At 52.8% G+C, this 19,459-nt stretch overlaps 3 protein-coding genes across 3 annotated transcripts in view; 2 read left to right on the plus strand and 1 right to left on the minus strand.

Annotated features, from left to right (window-relative positions):
* Positions 1–601: 601 nt before the first annotated feature.
* On the plus strand, positions 602–10,149 carry LOC119971537 (C-C motif chemokine 18-like). The gene is made up of 3 exons (XM_038807193.1): positions 602–800; positions 6,808–6,874; positions 9,723–10,149. The coding sequence occupies exons 1-3, from the start codon at positions 734–736 to the stop codon at positions 9,820–9,822; spliced, it is 234 nt and encodes a 77-aa protein (XP_038663121.1). The 5' UTR covers positions 602–733; the 3' UTR covers positions 9,823–10,149.
* Positions 10,150–11,676: 1,527 nt separating this feature from the next.
* On the minus strand, positions 11,677–17,552 carry ciapin1 (cytokine induced apoptosis inhibitor 1). Its single transcript, XM_038807194.1, has 4 exons — positions 17,343–17,552; positions 15,595–15,713; positions 13,480–13,561; positions 11,677–12,022 (listed from the first exon to the last, which is right to left on the minus strand). The coding sequence occupies exons 1-4, from the start codon at positions 17,433–17,435 to the stop codon at positions 11,912–11,914; spliced, it is 405 nt and encodes a 134-aa protein (XP_038663122.1). The 5' UTR covers positions 17,436–17,552; the 3' UTR covers positions 11,677–11,911.
* A 143-nt stretch (positions 17,553–17,695) lies between these two features.
* Positions 17,696–19,459, plus strand: part of polr2c (RNA polymerase II subunit C) — a 21,550-nt gene continuing 19,786 nt past the window's right edge. The window contains exon 1 of the mRNA XM_038806019.1: positions 17,696–17,753. Coding sequence (XP_038661947.1) covers positions 17,696–17,753 — 58 coding nt within the window. The remainder of the gene's footprint in view (positions 17,754–19,459) is intronic.

Raw genomic sequence — 19,459 nt, forward strand, 5'->3', positions numbered from 1 at the left:
TGGTAGGAAGATTTGGGGAGATGAGAAAATATTTTTTCATCCAGAGGGTGGTAGGTGTATGGAAGTCACTGCCTGAAAGGGTGGGAGAGGCAGATACCCTGAATCCATTTAAAACGTATCTGGATTTGCACCTCAAGAGCTGCACCCCTACAGGGCTACAGAGCAAATGCTGGAAAGTGGGATTAGGCTGGGTGGTTTGTTTATCGGCCGATACAGACACGATGGACAGAGTGGCCTGTTTCTGTGCCGTAAGCTTTCTATGATTGTCTCTGTCCCACGGTCCAGTATCACTATTATCCTTGGTGATTAATCTGTGTGTTTGAAGTGCAGATTCCGGGCTCCATTTCTACGGAAACAGTCATTTTGAGGGCAGACAGCTCAGCACAAACCAAACTCCAGCAAAGCTTCACATTCCACCACAGTGCCCCATCTGTCAGCATCAGGAGGTCCACGTGACGCTGCTTTTCACCAGGAGACTTTACCAAGACTAGAAATCCAAATAATCAGCTTTGTTTAAATTGATGTTGGAATGTAGTAAATCTCCTCTCAATTGAACCCTGACTTGAAACATTTCCAATGTAATAATGCAGCAGGACCACAGTCACATTCCTGTTCTAGTCAAGGCCAGGAAACTTTTCCTGCCTCAGTATAAATAAGGAGTTGTTCCCAGGACACTGCTCACCCCTGTCTCCTCACCGCTATTGCTCACTTGTGGTGTGAGCAGCCCTGAGGTATGAAGTACTACCTTCACATCGGAATCCTGCTGGGCATGTTCTGGATCAGGATCACCGATGCTGCAGGTAATCATCGAGGCAGTCACAATCCGGAAAAGTTTCATTCCAATTTAAATAGCTTGTGGCAGTTTCTTGGTATCAAATCAGCGCTTTGAGGTGAATGTCATTCTTGGCAAGCTGAGTTCCACACAGAACAGGAATGGCATTGCCCAGTGATGTCTAGAATAGAGAGAGGGGACCCCTGGGTCAGAGAGAGAGAGAGAGAGAGAGAGAAAGAGGACAACAGCCACGGCTCCTGCTCCTGATCACTGTCCAGTGATCCCTGGGTGAGAGAGAGGGGAGAAATCAACACAGGCTCCCATGCTGATCACTGTGGAGACCCCTGTGTTAGAGTGAGAGGAAATCAGCCAGGGTTCCTGTCCCTGATCACTGTCCCATTGTTCCTGGGTTAGAGAGAGGAAATCAGCCAGGGTTCCTGCCCCTGATCACTGTCCAGTGACTCCTGGGCTAGAGAGAGGAAATCAGGCAGGGCTCCTGCTCCTGATCACTGTCCAGTGACTCCTGGGTTAGAGAGAGGAAATCAGCCAGGGTTCCTGTCCCTGATCACTGTCCAGTGACTCCTGGGCTAGAGAGAGGAAATCAGCCAGGGTTCCTGTCCCTGATCACTGTCCCATTGTTCCTGGGCTAGAGAGAGGAAATCAGCCAGGGTTCCTGTCCCTGATCACTGTCCCATTGTTCCTGGGTTAGAGAGAGGAAATCAGCCAGGGTTCCTGTCCCTGATCACTGTCCCATTGTTCCTGGGTTAGAGAGAGGAAATCAGCCAGGGTTCCTGTCCCTGATCACTGTCCCATTGTTCCTGGGTTAGAGAGAGGAAATCAGCCAGGGTTCCTGTCCCTGATCACTGTCCCATTGTTCCTGGGTTAGAGAGAGGAAATCAGCCAGGGTTCCTGTCCCTGATCACTGTCCCATTGTTCCTGGGTTAGAGAGAGGAAATCAGCCAGGGTTCCTGCCCCTGATCACTGTCCAGTGACTCCTGGGCTAGAGAGAGGAAATCAGGCAGGGCTCCTGCTCCTGATCACTGTCCAGTGACTCCTGGGTTAGAGAGAGGAAATCAGCCAGGGTTCCTGTCCCTGATCACTGTCCAGTGACTCCTAGGTTAGACTGAAATGGGAAATCAGCTAGGGTTCCTGATCTTGATCACTGTACAGTGACTCCTGGGTTAGACAGAAAGGGGAAATCAGCCAGGGTTCCTACTCCTGATCACTGTCCAGTGACTCCTGGGTTGGACAGAAAGGGCAAATCAGCCAGGGCTCCTGCTCCTGATCACTGTCCAGTGACTCCTGGGTTAGAGAGAGGAAATCAGCCAGGGCTCCTGCTCCTGATCACTGTCCAGTGACACCTGGGTTAGACTGAAATGGGAAATCAGCCAGGATTCCTGCTCCTGATCACTGTCCAGTGACTCCTAGGTTAGGGAGAGGGGAAATCAGCCAGGGTTCCTGCTCCTGATTTACATAGAATTTACAGTGCAGAAGGAGGCCATTTGGCCCATCGAGTCTGCACCGGCTCCTGGAAAGAGCACCCTACCCAAGGTTAACACCTCCACCCTATCCCCATAACCAGATGAACTTAGAGCTTGAATTAGTACTTGGAACTAATGTTGTTGCCATTACAGAGACCTGGTTGAGGGAAGGACAGAATTGGCAGCTAAACGTTCCAGGATTTAGATGTTTCAGGTGGGTTAGAAGGGGATGTAAAATGGGTCGAGGAGTTGCGCTACTGGTTAGGGAGAATATCACAGCTGTACTGCGGGAGGACACCTCAGAGGGCAGCGAGGCTATATGGGTAGAGATCAGGAATAAGAACGGTGCAGTCACAATGTTGGGGGTTTACTACAGGCCTCCCAACAGCCAGCGGGAGATAGAGGAGCAGATAGGTAGACAGATTTTAGAAAAGAGGCAAAACAACAGGTTTGTTGTGATGGGAGACTTCAACTTCCCGAATATTGACTGGGACTCACTTAGTGCTAGGGGCTTAGACGGGGCAGAGTTTGTAAGGAGCATCCAGGAGGGCTTCTTAAAACAATATGTAGATAGTCCAACTAGGGAAGGGTCTGTACTGGACCTGGTATTGGGGAATGAGCCCGGCCAGGTGGTAGAAGTTTCAATAGAGGAGCATTTCAGGAACAGTGACCACAATTCAGTAAGTTTTAAAGTGCTGGTGGACAAGGATAAGAGTGGTCCCAGGGTGAATGTGCTAAATTGGGGGAAGGCTAATTATGACAATATTAGGTGGTGTGGTAGTTTGGTTAGAGGTATTACGGTACCTAGTAATGCTGGAACACCATTGGTGGATAATGCATGTTGTCTATTGGTCGAGACTGTATGGTAGCTCCGCCCTGCAAGGTGGGGTATAAGAGCCTGTGCAGCCCCAGCAGCTCCCTTTCTGTCCCTGAGCTGCTGGGGGAAACATCTAGCTTATTAAAGCCTTCAGTTGTACTACAACCTCGCTTTAGTAGTCATTGATTCTGCATCAGGCGGGAACTGAAGAACCTAGATTGGAGGCGGATGTTTGAGGGTAAATCAACATCTGACATGCGAGAGGCTTTCAAGTGTCAGTTGAAAGGAATTCAGGACCGGCATATTTCTGTGAGGAAGGAGGATAAATACGGCAAATTTCAGGAACCTTGGATAACACTGCCCACCCCACACAAGAAAAAGGAGGCATTTGTCAGGGCTAGAAGGCTGGGAACAGACTAAGTCTGTGTGGAATATAAGGAAAGTAGGAAGGAACTTAAGCAAGGAATCAGGAGGGCTAGAAGGGGTCACGATAAGTAATTGGCAAATAGGGTTAAGGAAAATCCCAAGGCTTTTTGCACGTACATAAAAAGCAAGAGGGTAGCCAGGGAAAGGGTTGGGCCACTGAAGGACAGGGGAGGGAATCTATGTGTGGAGCCAGAGGAAATTTGCGAGGTACTAAATGAATACTTTGCATCAGTATTCACCAAAGAGAAGGAATTGGTGGATGTTGAGTCTGGAGAAGGGTGTATAGATAGGCTGGGTCACATTGAGATCCAAAAAGACGAGGTGTGCGGGGGGGCAGGGCTGTGCGGGGGGGCAGGGCTGTGCGGGGGGGCAGGGCTGTGCGGGGGGGCAGGGCTGTGCGGGGGGGCAGGGCTGTGCGGGGGGGCAGGGCTGTGCGGGGGGGCAGGGCTGTGCGGGGGGGCAGGGCTGTGCGGGGGGGCAGGGCTGTGCGGGGGGGCAGGGCTGTGCGGGGGGGCAGGGCTGTGCGGGGGGGCAGGGCTGTGCGGGGGGGCAGGGCTGTGCGGGGGGGCAGGGCTGTGCGGGGGGGCAGGGCTGTGCGGGGGGGCAGGGCTGTGCGGGGGGGCAGGGCTGTGCGGGGGGGCAGGGCTGTGCGGGGGGGCAGGGCTGTGCGGGGGGCAGGGCTGTGCGGGGGGGCAGGGCTGTGCGGGGGGGCAGGGCTGTGCGGGGGGGCAGGGCTGTGCGGGGGGGCAGGGCTGTGCGGGGGGGCAGGGCTGTGGCGGGGGGGCAGGGCTGTGCGGGGGGGGGGCAGGGCTGTGCGGGGGGAGCAGGGCTGTGTGGGGGGGCAGGGCTGTGCGGGGGGGGCAGGGTTGTGCGGGGGGGGTGGCAGGGCTGTGTGGGGGGGGCAGGGCTGTGTGGGGGGGGCAGGGCTGTGTGGGGGAGGGCAGGGCTGTGCGGGGGGGGGGGGGTACTGTGCGGGGGGGGGGGGGGGGGAGTGCTGTGCGGGGGGGGCAGGGCTGTGTAGGGGGGGCAGGGTTGTGCGGGGGAGGGGGGGGCAGTGTTGTGTGGGGGGATGTGCAGTGTAGGGCGCAGGGCTGTGTGTGGGGGGGCAGGGCTATGTGTGGGGGGGTCAGGGCTGTGTGTGGGGGGGTCAGGGCTGTGTGTGGGGGGGTCAGGGCTGTGTGGGGGGGGTCAGGGCTGTGTGGGGGGGGTCAGGGCTGTGTGGGGGGGGTCAGGGCTGTGTGGGGGGGGTCAGGGCTGTGTGGGGGGGTCAGGGCTGTGTGGGGGGTCAGGGCTGTGTGGGGGGGGTGTCAGGGCTGTGTGGGGGGGGGTGTCAGGGCTGTGTGGGGGGAGGGTCAGGGCTGTGTGGGGGGAGGGTCAGGGCTGTGTGGGGGGAGGGTCAGGGCTGTGTGGGGGGGTCAGGGCTGTGTGGGGGGGTCAGGGCTGTGTGGGGGGGGGTGTCAGGGCTGTGTGGGGGGGGTGTCAGGGCTGTGTGGGGGAGGGTCAGGGCTGTGTGGGGGGAGGGTCAGGGCTGTGTGGGGGGGGTCAGGGCTGTGTGGGGGGGGGGTGTCAGGGCTGTGTGGGGGGGGTTGTCAGGGCTGTGTGGGGGGGGTGTCAGGGCTGTGTGGGGGGGGTGTCAGGGCTGTGTGGGGGGAGGGTCAGGGCTGTGTGGGGGGAGGGTCAGGGCTGTGTGGGGGGAGGGTCAGGGCTGTGTGGGGGGAGGGTCAGGGCTGTGTGGGGGGAGGGTCAGGGCTGTGTGGGGGGAGGGTCAGGGCTGTGTGGGGGGAGGGTCAGGGCTGTGTGGGGGGGTCAGGGCTGTGGGGGGGGGTCAGGGCTGTGTGGGGGGTCAGGGCTGTGTGGGGGGTCAGGGCTGTGTGGGGGGGTCAGGGCTGTGTGGGGGGGGCAGGGCTGTGTGGGGGGGTCAGGGCTGTGTGGGGGGGTCAGGGCTGTGTGGGGGGGTCAGGGCTGTGTGGGGGGGGCAGGGCTGTGTGGGGGGGTCAGGGCTGTGTGGGGGGGTCAGGGCTGTGTGGGGGGAGGGTCAGGGCTGTGTGGGGGGAGGGTCAGGGCTGTGTGGGGGGAGGGTCAGGGCTGTGTGGGGGGAGGGTCAGGGCTGTGTGGGGGGGTCAGAGCTGTGTGGGGGGGTCAGGGCTGTGTGGGGGGGGGTCAGGGCTGTGTGGGGGAGTCAGGGCTGTGTGGGGGGGTCAGGGCTGTGCGGGGGAGGGGAGTGCTGTGCGGGGGAGGGGAGTGCTGTGCGGGGGGGGCTGTGCGGGGGGGCTGTGCGGGGGGGCTGTGCGGGGGGGGCTGTGCGGGGGGGGCTGTGCGGGGGGGGCTGTGCGGGGGGGCTGTGCGGGGGGGGGTGTGCGGGGGGGCAGGTCTGTGCGGGGGGGGCTGTGTGGGGGGGCAGAGCTGTGCGGGGGGGGCTGTGCGGAGGGGCTGTGCGGGGGGGGGCAGGGCTGTGTGGGAGAGGGGGGGCAGGGCTGTGCGGGGGGGCAGGGCTGTGTGGGAGACGGGGGGCAGGGCTGGGTGGGGGGGGGAGGGCTGTGTAGAGGGGCGGCGTTGTGTGGGGGAGGGGGGGCAGTGTTGTGTGCGGGGGGGAGGACTGTGTAGGGGGGGCAGGGCTGTGTGGGGAGGGGCAGGGCTGTGTGGGGGGGGCAGGGTTGTGCGGGGGGCAGGGCTGCGCGGGGGGGGCAGGGCTGTGCGGGGGGGGCAGGGCTGTGGGGGGGGCAGGGCTGTGTGTGGGGGGGGCAGGGCTGTGTGTGGGGGGGGCAGGGCTGTGGGGGGGCAGGGCTGTGTTGGGGGGGGGCAGGGCTGTGTGGGGGGGCAGGGCTGGGTGGGGGGGCAGGGCTGTGTGTGGGGGGGGCAGGGCTGTGTGGGGGGGGCAGGGCTGTGTGGGGGGGGGCAGGGCTGTGTGTGGGGGGGCAGGGTGTGTGTGGGGGGGCAGGGCTGTGTGTGGGGGGGGCAGGGCTGTGTGTGTGGGGGGGCAGGGCTGTGTGTGGGGGGGGCAGGGCTGTGTGTGTGGGGGGGGCAGGGCTGTGTGTGTGGGGGGGGGCAGGGCTGTGTGTGTGGGGGGGGCAGGGCTGTGTGTGTGGGGGGGGCAGGGCTGTGTGGGGGGGGCAGGGCTGTGTGTGGGGGGGGCAGGGCTGTGTGTGGGGTGGGGGGGGGGGGGGGAGGGCTGTGCGGGGGGGGGGGGGGGGGGCGGGGGGGGAGAGCCAGTGTTGGTCCCATTTTACACAGCACAATCTCCAGCAATGGTTTAAAGTAATGGCTCTTCTGTTCTGCTTTCAAGTTTCTAGATTATTCTTTTTTATCCACAGCCATTCCAGAGGAAGGACTTACTGATTCCTCCAAGGCAGCACATGACTGCCCCCCTCCTGCTGTCCTGTAAGTTGTCAGTAACAGGGAATTACTAACTTTGCGTTTAAATTCAGACTTCACTCAAATGGTAAATGTACCGTACAAACCAGTACGCTATGTAGAGCTCTGATCATAGGTATTGATGCCCTGACGCTATTCAATCAAGAATCTGGCAAAGACTCCGTCAACCTAAAGATTTCAAGTTGCTTCCCAGTTTGGGAAGTTGTGAATGGTGATGAGTCTTGACAAATCTCCATCAGTAATGGACTGGATACTGCTCTCCAATACACTGTCACCACTGCACACTATCGATCACACAGGGAGGTTCGAGAGACGCATGACATGAAGCACAAAATGTTAGCAGGATGAAGAGGAATTTCTTCTCTCAGAAGATTGTTAATCTTTGGAATTCTCTAACGCAGAGGGCAGTGGAGGCTGGGCTATTGAATATATTCAAGGCGGTCTGCAATTTTTGATCTGCAAGAGTCGAGAGTAATGGTGAAACAGAAAGAAAAGTGGAGTTAAGGCCCATTAAATCAGCCATGATCTTATTAAATGGTAGAACAGGTTCGAAGGACCAAATAACCTACTCCTGTTCCTGACTCTTATAATCGTTTGATAGCGAGAAATAAGAAAACCCACTTGAACCATAGTTTTTGCAGAAACTGACGATAGCTTCCTGGTCACCAACATTGATATTCCAGATATTAATTGAAGTTAAATTCGCCCAGCTGCCATGGCGGGATTTGAACCCATGTGCCCATTGACTCTCGGAATTTGTATTTCAGTGGCATTTCCACTATGCTAGTTTCATATTAGAGAAACACATGCACGCAGCCATCCACAGAGCATGTTAGATACAGAGGAAAGTCCCCATCAAACACTCCCAGGACAGACACAGCACGAGGTTAGACACAGAGTAAAGCTCTCTCTACACTGTCCCCACCAAACACTCCCAGGACAGACACAGCACGAGGTTAGACACAGAGTAAAGCTCTCTCTACACTGTCCCCACCAAACACTCCCAGGACAGGTACAGCAAGGGGTTAGATGCAGAGTAAAGTTCCCTTTACACTCTCCCCAACAAACACTCCCAGAACTGGTACAAAGGGTTAGATAGAGAGTAAAACTCCCTCTGCGCTGTCCCCATCAAACACTCCCAGAACTGGTACAAAGGGTTAGATAGAGAGTAAAACTCCCTCTGCGCTGTCCCCATCAAACACTCCCAGAACTGGTACAAGGGGTTAGATGCAGAGTAAAGCTCCCTCTGCGCTGTCCCCATCAAACACTCCCAGAACTGGTACAAGGGGTTAGATGCAGAGTAAAGCTCACCCTGCACTGTCCCCATCAAATATTCCCAGGACAGGTTCAGCACGGGGTTAGATAGAGAGTAAAGCTCCCGTAAGACTGTAGACCATAAGACATAGGAGCAGAATTAGGCCACTCGGCCCATCGAGTCTGCTCCGCCATTCAATCATAAGACCATAAGACATAGGAGCAGGATTAGACCACTCGGCCCATCGAGTCTGCTCTGCCATTCAATCATGGCTGATATTTTCTCATCCCCATTCTCCTGCCTTCTCCCCATAACCCCTAATCGCCTTATTGATCAAAAACCTATCTCTGTCTTAAAACACTCAGTAATTTGGCCTCCACAGCCTTCTGTGGCGAAGAGTTCCACAGATTCACCAACCGCTGCCTGAAGAAATTCCTCCTCATCTCTGTTTTAAAGGATCGTCCCTTTAGTCTGAGATTGTGTCCTCTACTTCTAGTTTTTCCTATAAGTGGAAACATCCTCTCCACGTCCACTCTATCCAGGCCACAAAGTATCCCGTAAGTTTTAATAAGATCCCCCCTCCTCATCCTTCTAAACTCCAATGAGTCCAGACCCAGAATCCTCAACTGTTCCTCATACAACAAGTTCTTCATTTCAGGGATCATTCTTGTGAACCCCCTCTGGACCCTGACCAAGACCAGCACATCCTTCCTTAGACCCAAAAGCGCTCACAATACTCCAAATGGGGTCTGACCAGAGCCTTATATAGTCTCAGAGGTACATCCCTGCTCTTGTATTCTAGCCCTCCCGACATGAATGCTAACATTGCATTTGCCTTCCTAACTGCTGACTGAACCTGCACATTAACCTTAAAACAAGCACTACCAAGTCCCTTTGTGCTTCCGATTTCCTAAGCATCTTATCATTTAGAAAATAGTCTATTAGATACAGAGTAAAGCTCCCTCTACAGTCCATATCAAGCACCCCCAGGACAGGTACAGCAAGGGGTTAGATAGTCAAGCTCCCGCTACACTGTCCCATCAAACACTCCCAGGACAGGTACGGCAAGGGGTTAGATACAGAGTAAAGCTCCCTCTACACTGTCCCCATCAAACACTCCCAGGACAGGTACAGCATGGGGTTAGATACAGAGTAAAGCTCCCTCTACACTGTCCCATCAAACACTCCCAGGACAGGTACGGCAAGGGGTTAGATACAGAGTAAAGCTCCCTCTACACTGTCCCCATCAAACACTCCCAGGACAGGTACAGCATGGGGTTAGATACAGAGTAAAGCTCCCTCTACATTGTCCCATCAAACACTCCCAGGACAGGTATGGCAAGGGGTTAGATACAGAGTAAAGCTCCCTCTACACTGTCCCCATCAAACATTCCCAGGACAGGTACAGCATGGGGTCAGATACAGAGTAAAGCTCCCTCTACACTTTCCCCAACAAACACTCGGGGGTGCATTGCACGAATAAATTGGCGTTGAGTTGTGGAGAGTGCAGGGTTGTGCCCCTGGGTTCAGAGGGGAGTTTTTACTCGCTGTATTATACTGACACCCTGCCACTTTCTAAACTCCATGTTCACTACACAGGTTCAAGACCACAGGAGGTTTGGAGATCTGTGTTGACCCAAAAGGGATGTGGATGCAAAAAGCACTGGGCATCCTGAAGAAGCGGTTTGAAGAGAGATAGAAACCAAGGTCATGGAGAAGCTCTGCAGAGTGATGAATCTGGACAGAGTTTTGACCCAGGAGCCCACACTTATCATTGTATCAATAACACTAGAGAACTCTGTACCTATCCATCCAATCACTTTGCTGCTTAATCAATTCTTTGCCGCACTCAATTTCTGTGAAACTGCTAATTTATTTTGCGCTTTCATCTTTCCACTTCGTGTTCCTCCAGGGAAAAATATTTTCCTGAAGCTGACATCCTTTCCATCGATTTTCACAGTAACTTCATGGCAGTGTTAATGTAAGCCTACTTGTGACACTAATAAAGATTATTATTAAGTATCTATCTACTGGGATCTTTGATATTTTGTTGTATTCCCTGACACATTGGTTGAATGGTAAAGAGGTATCTTTATAATCTGGAATATTGAGCTGCATCAGATAATAATAAAAATAGCTCTGAAGAAGGAGGCCATTGGCCCATCGAGTCTGCACCGACCCACTTAAGCCCTCACTTCCACCCTATCCGTGTAACCCAATAACCCCATCTAATCTTTTTTTGGTCACTAAGGGCAATTTAGCATGGCCAATCCACCTAACCGGCACGTCTTTGGACTGTGGGAGGAAACCGGAGCACCCGCAGGAAACCCACGCAGACACGGGGAGAACGTGCAGACCCCATACAGACAGTGACCCAGCGAGAAATCGACCCTGCCGCTGTGAAGCCACAGTGCTAACCACTTGTGCTACCGTGCTGCCCATCTTTTGCCCATCTTTTGCAGAGAAGTGTAATTCATTATTACCTCGGGTCCACTTCCCATCAAACTGTGCTTATCTAAGTTCCAGTCAAACACAAATAAATCGGTCAGGTAACGCAAGTCCTGACTCTTCAAGGCACAAGTCAGGAGTGCAATGGATATTCTCCACTTGCCTGGGCGAGTGCAGCTCCAACACCACTCAAGAAGCTCGACACCATCCAGGATAAAGCAGCCCGCCTGATTTGCACCCTATCCACCACCACAAACATTCACTCCCTCCACCATCGACGTACAGTAGCAGCCGTCTGTACCATCTACAAGATGCACTGCAGGAACTCACCAAGATTCCTTTGACAGCACCTTCCAAACCCACAACTACTACCACCTAGGACAAAAGCAGCAGACACAATGGAGCCCCACCACCTGGAGGTTCCCCTCCAAGCCACTCACCATCCTGACTTGGAAATATATCACTGTTCCTTCACTGTCGCTTAGTCACCACCATCTTTTCAAGGGCAACGAGGCATGAACAATATGCCCACATACGGAGAGAGAATAAAAAATAATTGGATATCATTCAGCACCATTTGCTAGGTGCTTCTGTGAATAGGACTGCCTCTGATGTGGGCGGGAGAATTCACAAAGGCCAGTGGAGAAATGGAGGGGGTGACAATTCACCTCAGCAGGCTATGGAACAGGGGAGGGGAGGGTGCTGCTAGTGGAGAGGTTATTTGGCAACAGGGGATTTGATAAAGCACAGGGATGGAGACGGGTGTCAAAGAACCTCATGGTGAAATATCCTATAGAAAGGAATGATGGGAATGATACCGTCCATACCAGCCTTCCTGAACAGGCGCCGGAATGTGGTGACTAGGGGCTTTCCCCAGTAACTTCATTGAAGCTGACTTGTGACAAGAAGCGATTATTATTATTATTAAAACTTTGATGTGGCGCTGGTGGAGAACCAAATGGGTCGCCTAACAGATTTCGCAAGAAGGGGAGACAGCCCCAGAAAAAAGGGAGAAGTGTGAAGGTTGGCAACAATTTAATACACAGTTCAACACAAGGAAATGATATCAGCACAAAATCATTCAATATACGGAGCAGCACTGGGAAACGGTTAGAACAGGTCAACATTTATTCCTTCATCTTAGTAAATACTCACATTGAATACAAAATAAACCGAATCTTGGCAGCAAGGTGATTACAGCATCATTCTGAATGTACCCAATTCAAATAAAGGTCAATTGCTCTGCGAGAGTCAAAACAACAAAGATCCAAGAGTCCAGATTAAAGAGGGGCACTCCCTCGAGATAGCAATACCAGCCTCACACACTCCATTGGAACAGTTCACGCATCAGTCAGAGTCTGGTCAGCCAACAGGATTTTTTCACCCGGTTTGAAGGCGGGCATCCCCATGTAAGGACAGCTGGCACAGCGGAAGGCATCACCAAGATAGCACTGCAACAGTCAGAGTGAGTGATATCAACGTACTGAACCCAAATGACAAAACAGACAAGATACAATAATGCCTAATATAATGAGAGAGAAACACACACAGCGGGCACGGCAGGCAGGCGCGATGCACACGCCGCCCCCGAGACACACACGCCGCGCCCGCGAGAGACACACACATCACGTCCGCGAGAGACCCGCCGCGCCCGCGAGAGACACACAATGCACCCTGACACACACGCGCACAACGCACCCTGACACACACGCGCACAACGCCCCGTGACACACACGCGCACAACGCCCGCGTGACACACACGCACAACGCCCCGCGTGACACACACGCACAACGCCCCGCGTGACACACACGCACAACGCCCGCGTGACACACACGCACAACGCCCGCGTGACACACACGCACAACGCCCGCGTGACACACACGCACAACGCCCGCGTGACACACACGCACAACGCCCGCGTGACACACACGCACAACGCCCGAGTGACACACACGCACAACGCCCGCGTGACACACACGCACAACGCACACACTATGCACGCGTGGCACACACACTATGCACGCGTGGCACACACACTATGCACGCGTGGCACACACAATGCACGCGTGGCACACACAATGCACGCGTGGCACACACAATGCACGCGTGGCACACACAATGCACGCGTGGCACACACAATGCACGCGTGGCACACACAATGCACGCGTGGCACACACAATGCACGCGTGGCACACACAATGCACGCGTGGCACACACAATGCACGCGTGGCACACACAATGCACGCGTGGCACACACAATGCACGCGTGGCACACACAATGCACGCGTGGCACACACAATGCACGCGTGGCACACACAATGCACGCGTGGCACACACAATGCACGCGTGGCACACACAATGCACGCGTGGCACACACAATGCACGCGTGGCACACACAATGCACGCGTGGCACACACAATGCACGCGTGGCACACACAATGCACGCGTGGCACACACAATGCACGCGTGGCACACACAATGCACGCGTGGCACACACAATGCACGCGTGGCACACACAATGCACGCGTGGCACACACAATGCACGCGTGGCACACACAATGCACGCGTGGCACACACAATGCACGCGTGGCACACACAATGCACGCGTGGCACACACAATGCACGCGTGGCACACACACAATGCACGCGTGGCACACACACAGCGTGAGAGAGAGAGACACACAACGCGCGAGAGACACACAATGCGCGAGAACGACAGAGACACAGCCATCAGAGGGCCCCCAGTGCAACGAGAGAGAATTAATCTATTGAGAGAAGGGAAAATAGATGCTGTGGGACTGTGCACACCGTATTAATTGTTTTTGTCATTGAAAGTTGGAGAATGATTAGCTTGTGTGTTCAGACTCCTGCTAGTTTTGATATATTTGACAGGCTGATGATACTCACACTTCCGCAAGATGATTTCACCTGCAACATCTTGACATCTTTTGATCCTTTCCCCCCTAATTCTTCAGCCAGGCCACAGGTGCTGCAAAACAGAGACTGACGATTACTATTCAGCTCCTTTTAGCAACACCAGTAATGAGCAGCTCAAATATCCATTAGACCCAACATGCAACATACACTCAGCTGAATAACATAACAACCTGAGAGGGGGAGGAGCGGCGTATGAGGGAATGAGGAGAGAGGTGAGCAAGGGGAGGGTGTATGTTATTTTATTCGGTCAGCTATTATTGCCCCTCTCCAATTTCCCTGGACAAGTTGGTGGTGAGCTGCCTTCTTCAACCGCTGGAGTCTCTGCGGTGTTGGTACACCCACAGTGCTGCACGTAGGGTAATATTTTTCACTGTATTTTGGTACACAAACAATAAATCTAAATCTATTCCGGAGGAAGATCCGGATGTTGACTCAGCGACAGTGAAGGAACGGCGACTATATTTCCAAGTCAGGATGCTGAGTGACTTGGAACATAGAACATACAGTGCAGGAGGCCATTCAGCCCATCGAGTCTGCACTGACCCACTTAAACCCTCACTTCCACCCTATCCCCGTAACCCAATAATCCCATCCTAACCTTTTTTTGGACACTAAGGGCAGTTTAGCATGGCCAATCCAGCTAACCTGCATGTCTTTGGACTGTGGGAGGAAACCCACGCAGACACGGGGAGAACGTGCAGACTCCACACAGTGACCCTACGGGGAATCGAACCTGGAACCAGGGCGCTGTGAAGCCACAGTGCTATCCACTTGTGTTACTGTGCTGCCCGTGACTTGGAGGTGAACTTCCAGGTGATGGTGTTCCCAGGTATCTGCTGCCCTTGTCTTTCTAGGTGGTAGATGTGGGTTTGGAATGTGCTGTCCAAGGAGTCTTGATGAGTTCCTGCAGTGCATCTTGTAAATGGTACACACGGCTGCTAATGTGCAGAACAAGAGGGAGTGGATGTTTGTGGATGGGCTGCAAATCAATCTGCCTTCCTTACCCAGCCTGAGTGACTCCAGACGCAGAGAAATTAAATAAGTGCGTCTGAAATAGCTGAGCAGTTCAAGGCAGTTAGGGATTTTTAACCAGCGTCACTGGTTAGTCCAGCATTTATTTCTTGGCCACGAGCCGCTTACTTGTCCATGTGGTGTAGGTACACCCACAGAGCTGGTAGGGAGTGAGTTCCAGCATTTTGACCCAGCGACAGTAAAGGAACAGCAACATATTTCCAGGTCAGGATGGTGAGTGACTTGGAGGGGGTAGGTCCAGGTCGGGCTGTTCCCATTGCTGCGAAACTGACTTGACCAGCCATTTAAATACTGCAGCTACAAGAGCAGGTCAGAGGTCAGGCCAATGTTGGCCAAACCTGAGACGCCTATTACCATGAAGGAATTTTAAAAATACTATCCATAAACAGCTGCGTGAGCCACAGATGGACCTTTAGAACATAGAACAGTACAGCACAGAACAGGCCCTTCGGCCCTCAATGTTGTGCCGAGCCATGATCACCCTACTCAAACACACGTATCCACCCTATACCCGTAACCCAACAACCCCCCCCTTAACCTTACTTTTTATTAGGACACTACGGGCAATTTAGCATGGCCAATCCACCTAACCCGCACATCTTTGGACTGTGGGAGGAAACCGGAGCACCCGGAGGAAACCCACGCACACAGGGGAGGACGTGCAGACTCCACACAGACAGTGACCCAGCCGGGAATCGAACCTGGGACCCTGGAGCTGTGAAGCATTTATGCTAACCACCATGCTACCCTGCTGCCCCTTGTTCAGGTTTTGTTTTTCGATGGAATGTATTTTGTTGAATATTTTGAACTGTTCCTTTAAACGTTTCCCATTGTTTTTTCACCGTTATACGCTTTAGTTTATTTGCCAATCAATCACCCCTCAAACCCATTGGTATTAAACTTCTTGTTCGTAATTGGAATGTGTCATTTTCAAACTTTTTTTTTTTTTTACTTAGGACATCATGATTGGCACAGGCTTGGAGGGCCGGAGTGTTCTTAAACTTTATTATGATCACTATTTCCCAGCAGATGATAGGAGTCATTCACACTGACCAATTTTTACAGGCCCGTTTCTTTTTCTTGCCATCACCGCAGTCCATGGTCCGGAGCGAGGCCGGATCGGGTTTCTTCAAATCGTCCTCATCAAGCAACTCATCAGAATCAATGAGATCCTGAGAAAAGAGAGAGAGAGATAGGGACAGGTTGTCACTCAGTGCAGCTTTGACTCTTGGTCCTGTGGAGGCTGTGCGCCTGCTGGATCTGGGGTTGATTTATATAATTGCAGCTGCTGTTACGATCGGGTGTTCTCAACATTCCTTTGTTTTGCAGTGAATCAGTATTAGGAATATCAGCTCTGCCTGATAAATAATAATAATAATTGCTTATTGTCACAAGTAGGCTTCAATGAAGTTCCTGTGAAAAGACCCTAGTCGCCACATTCCGGCGCCTGTTTCATAGAATTTACAGTGCAGAAGGAGGCCACTCGGCCCATCGAGTCTGCACCGGCTCTTGGAAAGAGCAGCCTACCCGAGGTCAACACCTCCACCCTATCCCCATAACCCAGTAATCCCACCCAACACTAAGGGCAATTTTGGACACCAAGGGCAATTTATCATGGCCAATCCACCTAACCTGCACATCTTTGGACTATGGGAGGAAACCGGAGCACCCGGAGGAAACCCACCCACACACGGGGAGGACGTGCAGACTCCGCACAGACATTGACCCAAGCCGGAATTGAACCTGGGACCCTGGAGCTGTGAAGCGATTGTGCTATCCACAATGCTACCTTGTTCGGGGAGGCTGGTACGGGAATTGAACCCCACGCTTGCTGGCCTTGTTCTGCATTACAATGTGAGCTGTTTAGCCCACTATGCTAAACCAGCCCCAATACATATGGATTTGTTTGGTCGTGAATCTCCCAAAGTGAATTGTGATAATGTTTGGTGTCCTTGGTAGCCCAGACATTGACTCTCTCCCCGGCAGCTCTAGGTTGTCATGTCCCTGGTGTTACAGTAGGATAAAATGACTTAAGAGCTGTCGTATGAGGAACGGTTGAGGACTCTGGGTCTGGACTCGTTCTCCCCCAAATCTGGGTAAACACCCTCCCAGCTTGGTCTAGTCACAGCTTGGCTGGACTCTTCCTGTAGTCAGTAATTTACTAGTTCATGCCCTCCACACGGGAGCTGACTGCAATAATCCTTCACAGTGCTACCTGCAGGGTCCTCCTGACTGCTGTGAGTCTGTGAGAGAGAGGTAGCACAGTGGTTAGTACTGTCGCTTCACAGCTCCAGGGTCCCCAGGTTCGATGTGTGGAGTCTGCACATTGTCCCCGTTTCTCCGTGGGTTTCCTCCGGGTGCTCCTGTTTCCTCCCACAGTCCAAAGATGTGCGGGTTAGGTGGATTGGCCATGCTAAATTGCCCTTAGTGTCCAGAAAAAGCTTAAGTGGGGGTACTGGATTACAGTGATAGGTAACAGTGGGTTTAAGTCGGGTGCAGATTCAATTGGCCGAATGGCCCTCCTTCTGCACTGTAAATTCTATGAACGCAAGCTCTTCGTTCACCCTGCACATCACAGTGTGCTGCAATTCCCCATACAGGAGAGTGGGATCGGCTGGGAGAGAGCAGCACTGAGTGGACACAAAGATTAAAAGGGCACCACCATCTCTGGACCTTCTTGTACTGGGATCCCCAGTGTAGTTCAGGGGCTGGGCAATTTTACCTCTGTTCTCCCCCACCCAGGGAGGGCTCGAGGAGACCTGAAGCACAGGGAACCACAGGATTTGAGGAGGAGAGCTCACCACATCATCGTCATTCATGTCCATGGCTGACAGCGTCCAGGCCTTCCTCGTGTTGGCGTCCAGCTGAGGTTTCTCTATAACAATAAGTTCCATGGGTTAGAGTGACCTCACATTCTCAGCATCTGACCACAGGCACAGCTCCATTAAGCAAATTCAGAAAAACAGGAACCGCTGCAAAAATACTCAGAAGATCCGGCAGTAACAGTGCAGAGAGAAACAGTTAACGTTTCAAGTTGTGAACTTCCATCCCAACTGGGTAAAGTTAGATATAAAAGCTTTTATAAAGCTTTTACATGAGGAAGGGGAGAAACTGATATAGCAAAAGGTGGCAGTGACTACACAACAAAGAGATGATGAGTCAGAGCAAAAGAGGTGAGAACGAGGCAAATAAAAGAAGTGTCCAGAAAAAAGGTGAATGGCAGAATTCCAAACAACTTCTGTCCAAAAGCAAAAATTAGAAAAACAAAATGGAGACTAAAAGCAACAAAACAGATTATATGGGCGTGAGGAAAAAAAGATTGTTTCTGAACTCAACATTGAGTCCAGAAGGCGTAATCAGAAGGTGATGTGCTGTTCCTCCATTTTGCGTTGCACTTCAATGGAACATCACAGCAAGTTGAGGACAGAAATGTGAGCACGGTGGAGAATTAAAATGGCAGGCAGCTGGAAAGTTGGGGTTATGCTTGTGGACTCAGCAGAGGTGCTCTGTATATTAGTTACCCAGTCAGTATTTAGTCTCCCTAAAATAGAAGAGACCACAGTGAGCAGTCAATACAGTGGACCAAATTGAAAGATGCAGATCACTGCTTCTCCCAGGAGGAGTGTTCGGGACATTCGGACAGTGAGGGCAGAGGGGGTAAAAAGGCAGGTGTTACACCTCTTGCGACTGCATGGGAAGGTGCCGCGAGAAGGTTGAATTGAATTGGCTGAAGACTGACAACTGATACTGGGACCTCTGAAGGAGACAGAGATGGATCATCCACTCTGCACTTCTGGCTGAAGATGCTTGCAAATGTTTCAGCCTCATCTTCAGCACCAATGTACTGTCCTCCTTCAATAAGGATGGGGATATTTGTGGATCCTCCTCCCGCATTGGTTGCTTAATTGTCCACCACCATTCACGACTGGATGTGGCAGGACTGCAAAGCTTAGATCTTATATGTTGGTTGTGGAATCGCTCAGCTTATTACTAACTGCTTATGTTTTTGGCGCCCAAGTAATCCTGTGATGGAGCATCACCAGGTTGACACCTAATTTTTAAGTAAACAGGTGCTGCTTCTGGCATGCTGTCCTGCTTTCTCCATTGAACCAGAGTCGATCACCCTGGTTCGATGGTAATAGGAAAGTGAGGGATATTGCCAGGGGCATCCCTTTTTGTGAGAAAGGTGGAGGGGGCAGTCACCAGGAGGCATAGGTTTAAGTTCTGTGGGACAAAGTTTAGAGGAGATATGCAAGGCAGGTTTTTTATTTTTACAGAGGGTGGCGAGTGTCTGGAACGCGTTGCCAGGAGAGTTTGTGGAAGCAGATCCATTAACGCTGTTCAAAAGGCATCTTGACAAATATGTGGAAAGGAATGGTACATAGGAATACGGCACAAGGAATTGCTGAGAGTTTTGCCAAAGGCTGGTATCATGAACGGTCCAGGCTTGGAGGACCGAAGGGCCTGTTCCAGTGCTGTATTGTTCTTTGTTCTAAAGCACAATCCAGGGGAACCCACAAAGAGTGGTTGAGAAGACAGATACCTGATAAAAGAAGGAACCTTACTCTGTATCTAACCCTGTGTTGTATTTGCCAGTGAGTGATTGATGGGGACAATGTAGAGATCGCTTTACTCCGTATCTAATCCTGGGATTGTACCTGTCCTGGGAGTGTTTGATAGGGAAAATGCAAGTGGAGCTTTACTCTGTATCTAACCCCTTGTTATACCTGTCCTGGAAGTGTTTGATGGACAGTGTACAGGGAGTTTACTCTATCCCAACCCAGTGTTGTACCTGTCTGGGATGTGTTTGGGGAAAACATTGCGTAGAGGAAGATTTACTCTGTGCTAAACCCCTTGCTGTATTCAGGAAAGTCTTATGTTGGCTGCCTGCATTTCTAATGTTTTGTTCCCCTCACAT

Source organism: Scyliorhinus canicula, chromosome 9, assembly GCF_902713615.1.
Source record: "Scyliorhinus canicula chromosome 9, sScyCan1.1, whole genome shotgun sequence".
NCBI lineage: Eukaryota > Metazoa > Chordata > Chondrichthyes > Carcharhiniformes > Scyliorhinidae > Scyliorhinus > Scyliorhinus canicula.